Below are 9,523 nucleotides of genomic sequence, written 5' to 3' on the forward strand. Positions count from 1 at the left end.
GTGACGTTATACGAATGGTTGAAAGTTAAACGAGGTTCAAAATGACTCAAAGTGTTTACTGGGGGATTATACTAGTTTTGACATAATACATAAATAACATCAGTAAGCTCTAGTATGTTATGTGGGGCGGATCTAAAAACAATTTCAGTTTTATTCACTTGCAAATTTAATTTCTGGCAAATTTAATTTTTATAGGGCCGAAAATAATGCATTGTTCGGATACAATTAGCGTCTCTTTGTAAAGACGATGACGTCGACATTTTTACACACATTACACATGCCAATGGCCATTAGTATTTGTTGAGGCATTATCCTAATAAAAAAATTGTAGACAAAACAATATTGTATAATCATTGATTAATTTATGTCAAATATTTCCGTAAGTAAAAAAAAATATTGAAATTTACTGGAGTAATAATTAGATAAACCGATATGCAGACGATACAGTTGTGGTTGCTAGCAGTATCGACAGGCCTGTCATACCCGGGTACCTACAAAGAGCGAGTGAAAAAAGAGATTTTAACCATCAACATAAATAAAACAAAAATGGACACTGGTGAGCAAAACTCAAAAACCTGCCAGACAATTGAAAATAAAAAACCAATTCAACACGTAGAAGTATATGTATACCTTGGAACAGTCGTCAACTAGAAATGGGATCAAACAACCGAAATACGATGTAGAATTGAAAAGGCCAGAGCTACATTTAACATGAGAAATATATTCAATCATTGCGACATATCTGTCCCACTAAAAATACGGCTGCTAAAATGCTATGTATTTCCAGTCTTGTTGTATGGAGCAGAGACCTGGACAATAACGGAAACATTATCGAAAAGGCTAGAGGTATTCGAAATGTGGGTGTACCGACTTATCCTCAAAATGTCCTGGACGACTCACATTACCAACGTAGAGGTATTGCGCTGAGGAGAAAACAAAAATGAGAAATCTGTTTCACAATAGAAACGGAAACCTGAATACCTCGATCATATTATGAGACATGATAAATATCGTATACTGCCACTGACAATACAGAGTAAAATAGAGAGCAAACGTGGACCCAGAAGAAGAAGACACTCATGACTTCAAAACTTACGCCAATGGTTTGGACTAACGTGCCAATGTCCGCAACGGACGAGGCACATGAAGAAGAAGAAGAAGAATTTAAAATGAGATATTCTTCTCACGGTGCTTATTCGTTCCGAATGTTGGCGATCAGCATGTCTATCCTAACTTTGCATGTTGCTATTCGGAATAGTCTGTTTGTCGATGTAGGTATTGAACCAGTTTCTCAGATATATTCTTCTTCTCCCTGGTCCTCTCTTCCCAATACCTTGCCCTGAAGAATGAGTAGCGGCAATCTCTATTCATTCCTCATAACATGGCCAAGATATTCTACTTTGCGCTCTTTGATAATAATGTGTGTTAATAATCTCGCATTGCTTGCCCATTCTACGTAAGACCTCAACATTAGTCACACGACCCATCCACGAAATTCTTAAAATGCGACTGTATATACCACATCTTGAATGCCTTGAGTTTTCTTAAAGAAGTTTCGGAAAGAGTCCAGGCTTCTACTCAGTATAATAATCTAGAAAATACATAGGATCTGATAATAGAAATTTTGTTAACAAGTGGTAAATGTGACTTCTGAAACGAGACTTCATCATTATGAACGCTGATCTCGCTTTTCCTATGCGTTGTTTTATTTCACTAGAGTGGTCTCATTGACTGTTTATGTAGGTACCAAGGTATGTGTAGCTGTCCACTCTGTCAATTGGTTGTTGGTTAACCAAAAGCCGTGTATGTAATATATTTCGCTCTTAATGACTACCATTACTTTCTTTTTTTTTCGTATTGAAATTCCATGTTCACTACTTATGTCTTATATGCGCGACATTATTCTTTGCAAATCATCTAGGCTATCTGCAAAAACTACTGCGTCGTCGGCATATCTAATGTTGTTTAGATCTATCATCTAATCCAGTTTCCTCCAAGATAATTTATGAGTATGTGCAGCTTATCATGTTGAACTCTATCAAATGCCTTTTTGTAGTCGATAAAACAAATATATAGCACTTAGACAGTCAATAGAGCCTCTCGGGTGCCTAAGGGCAAGGCATTGCGGAATCAAATCTTTGTCCGTGATACTTGTTCTTCGCATTTTTTATATAGGTATTCTGCAGTATATTACTTTTAAAAATGTTTTAAGTAAGTGGTTCATTAGGCTAATTATTATTCTGCCTCGCATGTTGAAATGAGAAATGAAATGAAAATGTGAAATTTTCCGAGGAAAAAACTTTCCCTGTTGAAAAAACATTCAATATGAAAAAAGTTATTGTAGTGAGTCTGTTTTTCAATTGACTTACGTATTTTACATTTATTAAAAATACTAATTTTATACTCGATCTTCATTCTGAGAATTAGCATAATTCTTTTTTGGTCATTTAGATAGGCACTTACTTGTATTTCAAATAATTGCAAATTTCTTTAGTTTGAAATAAATCCTTTTGAGCAGGTAAAGAATTACGAATTGCCGTATAATACAATATTAAATAATAAACTATATCCAAATGAATGAACGTTTAGTATCTATTAATGAGAATTTACCCTAGGCAGGTAAAGAAAGGATTAACAACTGTCGTCTGTAAATGCAAAGTACGATTAAGATCGAGATGTGCCGAGCCTAAGTTGCAATACATGGCATCAATGCGGTGTCGTTCAGAGAACTAAATTTAATAATAAAATATATCTACGTGCTGCCATCTATTCAAAGAACTGTTAAACGTTAGTTTAAAAATTGGCCACCTATTTTGACCATAGCGTACTAATACCCCCTTAAAATAATATTAGAGATCTTACGTATCTTAAAGTGTGCCTCCGGCCTCCATAATTTTTTTTTATTTGAAAAGACGATTTTAGTTATAATGTTGGTGACAACGACAATTGACATTGACACTGACATAAGACAGGGTGACAGTGATGGTTTTCTTGAATTAAAAGAAAAGTGTTTATATTTGATTAGACTGAATTTTAAATTTTGCACAATGGTAGTAAATAACAACGATCAATTAGCAGAAGAATTACAGCGACAAGAACTAGAGGTAGGCGTACATTATATTCTCCTTTTTATAATAGGTTTATTGCGGTACCCAATTCTGCAATCAACCTTAAAAGACTGGTAAATCGTTTTTCTGGTACCAAATGTGTTTGTTTTATAAACTTTTTTCAGATCTACTTAAAGTTTTTTTACTCTTCTATGTGTCTTTTTCATCAAAAAGTACAATCAATGATCTTTGGTTATGATAAATCAAGTAGGGCTACATTTATTGTTAATCCCATGAGAAAATTAACTTTCCAAATGCGGGAAGAGCTTCAGACATTTGGACGTTTACCAATGTATATGAGGTGATTGTGTGGTGAGCATTCCTCAATTTAATTAAAAGTGGTGTACTTGCAATATTAACAAGGCATTTTTGTTAAATAAGTGGCTTAAGGGACGAGTATATGTAGAAATGTAAAGAATGTTTGACATCCACTTAGGTCATTCTCTTCTGGAAGCCTTCTGGCCCCTTCCCAGCTAATTATATCGATCTATAGGTTTGCCCACAAAAACTAATCTGCAAGGAAGCACTAATGGGTACCACCATTTGACTAGTACCAACTGGTGTAATTTCTGCCATGAAATTTATAGCAAATATTTGGAGCACCATCCTGTGGAACTAGGACGATGCGATGAGAATGGATCACCCCTCACTGTGTAACTTGATGAATCCTATTTCTTCCATAGGAAGTACCATAGAGGTGCCTACAGGAAAGGGCAATTGATTTTTGGGACAATAGAAAGGAACACTGGAAAACTGTTCCTTATACCAGTTTAAGCACAATGAAGACACTGTTGCCCATTAAATCAAGGTATTAATACTACAATTATTTAGTCATAGAATAATGTAATATTCGTTTTATAACAATTCTACCAGGTATGGTAATTGTTACTGATGGATGGGGAGCTCATAGGAACATTGGTCTCTTGGCTAGAGGTATGAGCATCGAACTGTTATTTACAGAATCACTTCGTCAATCCAGAAAATAGCGGTCATACACATGCCATATAAAGCATTTGGATGCATGCGTGCCAAGTAGATGCTCTGTAGACAATATTGAACTTCCAAGGATTTATTTTCATCATACCTCCAAGAATTTATGTGGAGGGAACATATTTATGAAAGATTAAAACTGGAATTTTACCAATTTGTGGAATTCTTGATATTATGTAATATCATAACAATATTTACTATATATATATATATATATATATATATAGTAAATATATTTTGTACTAATTTTTATGCAATGTTCTTTCATTTCGTTGTATTTATTTATAACTATATAATAATTTTAGCTAATCCTGACGAAGCAAATAAATTTTGCGAAAGCTTGATTATAACACAGAGTTTCTCTTACCCTGCCCCTTAGAAATAAATGACTGCAACCTCAATAAAAAACTAAAGTCTACATATTGTCAGTCAATAATACCAAACTTCTTATATATATATATATATATATATATATATATATATATATATATATATATATATATATATATATATATATAAATCGGTTTTAAAACGTCTTGCGACGTTGTCCGATGCCTAATTTCCATGACACTCTATCATCCCATTGGCCCTCTCTAAGATCTCTTGCACTCATCACCTTCGTTACTCCCTCTCTCCAAGATTTCTTGGGTCCTCCTCTCTTTCTGCGGTTTGGTGGTACCCATTGCATAATTATTTTAGGGAGTCTTGAGTTATCCATCCTGTGGACGTGTCCGTACCATATCAGCTGTTTTCTTTCTATGTCTGTTGTTAGAGAGCCGTCAACCCCCATTCGCTGTCTTATCTCATCATTACGTATTCTCTCTCTGCGTGACACTCCTACTGATCTTCTAAAAGCGTCCATTTCTACTGCCTCCAGTTTTCTTCTGTTGTTTTCGGTTATCCGCCAAGTTTCTGCTCCGTACAATAGACTGCTTTTAATAAGAGATTCGTAGATATTGTGTTTTCTTCTTTTTCCTATTTCATGATTCCACAGTACGCTGTTTAGACAACCTATTGTTTTTCTGGATTGTGTTATTCTTCTCTTTATTTCTTCATCATCTTTCCCCGTTGTGTCAAAAACGATTCCTAGATATGTGTAATGGTCGCAGGGCATGATGATTTCATTATTTTCTAATGTGATGTTCGATAGTTCGGTACCTATTTACAATATTTACTTAGTTTAGTTAAATTTAAGTTTAGTTTAAGGTAGTGTATTGTTTTGTTTATCTTCATTTTTTAACAATTTTAATAAACTTTGATTTAAAAACTATTAGTATTTTATCCTCTCTTGCGCTTTTTGCATGCATTATTTAGACTGATATTTAGACTGGTATTTTACTATTAACTTTTTAAAATTATATACTTTTTTGGTGTTTCAAAACTTAATTTTTCTATAATTTTAATATATAATTTTATAATATTTTTTGTATTTTGATAATGACAACCGATTTGGGCATTGAAACGTTAATAAAATCATTTTTTTTTTAGTAAAATTGTGGCTTATTTCCCATCAAAACTAGTTAATTACAAAAATGCCACAAGAAAATAGCTTCAGAACAACATATAAATTTAATGCTTTTTATTATATCGCACCCAGACTTCAATACTGCCATAATCCTAAAAAATGGAAAATCTGTTTTTTGGCCTAACACATTTTTTTAGGCGTTGCTTTGATTGTGGAATAATGACATAATTAGCAGATGGGACGTGAATTATAAATTGTAAAATTCCCTCATCTTCTTTAGTCTCAGCATCCGTTATGGCTTCCAAATTGTAGAAGCCTCGGAGGTGTAACCAGAGAAGGTTCCCATTGTTTTTGGTCTGGTAGGATGTAGTGTAATATTTTTTTTATTATTTTATGTGCTACTAGATTGAAAACTTAGTCTAGAGTGTAGATAGTTATGGTATTCAACAGCAAATACTGACGAGACTCAGTTAAACATAAAAATGTAATAACTTTTACATTTATTTTTAGGCTCCCAATGGTATCGCAGCTCCTCAGGTGTATCAACAACTTCTAGCTATTTATTTATACCAAAACGATTTGTAAGTTTTCTATTCACTTCTAGTTTCCTGTATTTACTGTTGTTATTTTTAGATGCAATGCAAAGTATTTGTGGAAACGTATCCCACCATCAGTTAAAACTTCTACTCCAGAGCTTGGTCACATTTGGGCAGTGGGACATAGTATGTGGAAAAGAGATTTCCCAGCCATATATACAGCTTTGAATGCTGTTACTTGGTCAGATATAGTGGCAGATATTATGAAACAAGTTCAAGGTACATTATCTTATTTTATAATTAGACCAGGGCGCATCTGTAAAAATATTAGTACATTTGGATGTTGAGAGCTGACTCATATTTTTTTTGCAGAAATTGATTGAAAATAACTCATATAATAATATTTGAGTTATCCTCCCACTCAAAAAGGTCCGGAACATTGTTTAAATAATCAAAGTGTCAAAAAATGAAAAATACTGTACCTTTCATTTGCCATTTGCAAAATTTAAATTGGTGAACTACCACGGCGTCAAAAATCTGTAAATTCGTAGTTTTTACGTTTTTTGTCAATATTTCTAAAACTATGCGGTTTAGCATGAACAACCTTCTATACAAAAATGTTATACATTAAATTTGAAATAAAAAAGGTCCTATGCATAATCCTTCTAAAATGAACGGTTAGAAAGTTACGGAGGTACACTAGGTTCGCTTTCAAGATGCAGTAGAAATAAACAAACCAAGACACGTTAAATGCTACTAGGAGCACTCCCGAATCATAATTTACAATGTATAAACTTTGGAAATCGTGATTTGGGATTTACAATGTACATACATTGTAAATTATGATTTGGTTGTGCTCCTAGTGGCATTTAACGTGTCTTGGTTTGTTTATTTCTACTGCATCTTGAAAGCGAACCAAGTGTAGTATAGTATAATTGGTCCAAAAAAAGGCCTAACCCAAACATCCAAAGTAAAAGTTTTCCTAAACTATACTTTAGCGTAAACAATTTTCTATACAAAAATGTTCTACATAAAATTTAAAACAAAAAAGGTCATATACATAATTGTTATAAAATCAACGGTTACAGAGTTACGGAGGGTGAAAAGTGGAGGTTTTCGATATTTTTTAGATTTTTTGGGCAATTGATGATGATTTTCGGTGGTGAGGTTGACATTTCTTCAAGGGCTTATCACTAACATACCATCAGCCACTGAAATAGCAAATTTTATGTACAAAACACAATCCTGTTAAAGAAAATTTCTTTCATCAGTAATAATATTATAAATTGCCCAAAAAATATAAAAAGTGTCGAATACCTCCACTTTTCACCCTCGGTAACTCTGAAACCGTTGATTTTATAACAATTATGTATAGGACCCTTTTTTGTTTTAAATTTTATGTAGAACATTTTTGTATAGAATATTGTTTACGCTAAAGCATAGTTTTAGAAATATTGACAAAAAACTACTAATTTTCCGACTTCTCTCCCATCTCCCCCCAAACCGGACGCTCAAAATGGTGTAACTTTTTAGTGAACAATATGTGGACCATATAGAACAATTTGGTGTTGGAGGAAAACTTTTACTTTGGATGTTTGGGTTAATTAGGCCTTTTTTTGGACCAATTATACTATACTACCTCCGTAACTTTGGAACCGTTCATTTCAGAAGGATTTTGCTTAGGGCCTTTTTTATTTCAAATTTAATGTAGAACATTTTTGTACAGAAAGTTGTTCATGCTAAACCGCATAGTTTTAGAAATATTGACGAAAAAACGTAAAAAACTACGAATTTACCGATTTCTCCCCCCAAACCCGACGCTTAAAATGGTGTGACTTTTTTCTGAACATTATGTGGACCATATAGAACAATTTGGTGTTGAAGGATAACTTTCACTTTGGATGTCTGGGTTTGGGTCTAGTTATACCATACTATTAGGGTGGCAAAAATTATATATGCAAGTTGGTCTTATAAATTTTTTATACACACAAGTTCTAATGTTTTAAAAGTAGACACAAGCCGCATCCCTAATTACAGTAATATTGTATAGTATTTTCGCTAAGGATATCTTTTCGGATTGTTCCAGCACCAATTGCATCATTAATCCTGTTATAGGTAACTAGTTTCGATGTTAATTTTATGTTTATTATTTTACAGAAGTTGTTAGAACCAGGGCTGTTGATTTAATATCTCAAGCATATTCATCGATCACTTTAGACACAGTATCTGCAATGACGGGCTTACCTCTAGAGGTATGCATACCAGCTTGTGAAGAGAGGGGCTGGAAATATGACGCAGAATCAAAAATTGTACATCCAGTAAGGAAAGTCGTCGAATACATGGGACAAACTAGTAGCGAAGATCAACTATCTAAATTGACTGATTTTGTTTCTTTCTTGGAAAATTAGATATTGGCTTGAATTGTGGTTTGTTAGCTAGGTATATTTTTAATAAATTTTTATTTATGAAATGAAATGCTTGATAACTTAATTTCAAATTAACTCCAAATAATAAAATAATACAGGGTAGCGAGAAAGTATGGAAACATGGTCATTTCTCGGAAACCGCTTGAACGATTTTTGTAAATTTTGGTAAGGGTGTTATAATGCGGCCGATATTATAGTGGTAATTACATTGTTGTCAGATCTTCCGTTTTTCTGGAAATCTAATGAACTTTCTTATTTTAAATAGAATATCCTAGATATTTTTTGCGTTTTGAAGTCCTTAAGAAATACTGATTATTTTTCATGTTATATTCCCTATACCTAAATGCCATAATTTCGAAGTTATTGCTACATTTATTGTAACATTGTTTTTTTTAATTGTTAATGAAGCTCATATGAGAGGACGGGCGATCGGGCTGCATTGTCAACTAAAAAATAATATTTTAAAATGAAATAAGACCAAATCACTTATCGGTATCTGATACAATAAGATTTGAACTTGAATTTAGGCACTTCGTAGTTTCAAAGAAAATATTTTTTACTAGTGTTTTTGAAACTAGAAAATCGTAATTTTTCGATTTTTTTCAGTTTTAAATTGTTATAACTCGGAAACGATTAAATTTTGAGGAAAATTACAAAAGACCTTTTTTGTTCCCAATGATCCAAAGAACCTAAAATAATATCTACCCGGGCCGAAAACAATTGATTTTTATAATTTGTTAACATTTTTTTGTTTATAAATGTAGCAATAACTTCGAAATTATGGCATTCAGATATAGGAAATATATCATGAAAAATAATCAGTATTTCTTCAGGACTTAAAAACGCAAAAAATATACAGGGTGTTTCATTTAAAATAAGAAATTTCATTAGATTTCCAGAAAAACGGAAGATTTGACAACAATGTAATTACCACTATAATATCGCCCGCATTAAAACACCCTTACCCACCAAAATTTATAAAAATAGTTCAAGCGGTTC

At 32.9% G+C, this 9,523-nt stretch overlaps 1 protein-coding gene across 1 annotated transcript; it reads left to right on the forward strand.

Moving 5' to 3' along the window:
* The first annotated feature begins 2,874 nt into the window (after positions 1-2,874).
* LOC114329855 (COP9 signalosome complex subunit 8) lies at positions 2,875-8,573 on the forward strand. Its single transcript, XM_028279114.2, has 4 exons — positions 2,875-3,104; positions 6,073-6,143; positions 6,196-6,377; positions 8,256-8,573. The coding sequence occupies exons 1-4, from the start codon at positions 2,928-2,930 to the stop codon at positions 8,504-8,506; spliced, it is 681 nt and encodes a 226-aa protein (XP_028134915.1). The 5' UTR covers positions 2,875-2,927; the 3' UTR covers positions 8,507-8,573.
* Positions 8,574-9,523: the final 950 nt, after the last annotated feature.

This window comes from Diabrotica virgifera, chromosome 7, assembly GCF_917563875.1.
Source record: "Diabrotica virgifera virgifera chromosome 7, PGI_DIABVI_V3a".
In the NCBI taxonomy this organism is placed as follows: Eukaryota; Metazoa; Arthropoda; class Insecta; order Coleoptera; family Chrysomelidae; genus Diabrotica; species Diabrotica virgifera.

Bases quoted from the DNA above. Each gene is read 5' to 3' on its own strand.
- LOC114329855 (XM_028279114.2), top strand. From the start codon at position 2,928: ATGTTGGTGACAACGACAATTGACATTGACACTGACATAAGACAGGGT. The intron at 6,144-6,195 runs GTAAGTTTTCTA...TGTTATTTTTAG, and splicing joins TATTTATACCAAAACGATTT to ATGCAATGCAAAGTATTTGT. The intron at 6,378-8,255 runs GTACATTATCTT...ATTATTTTACAG, and splicing joins TATTATGAAACAAGTTCAAG to AAGTTGTTAGAACCAGGGCT.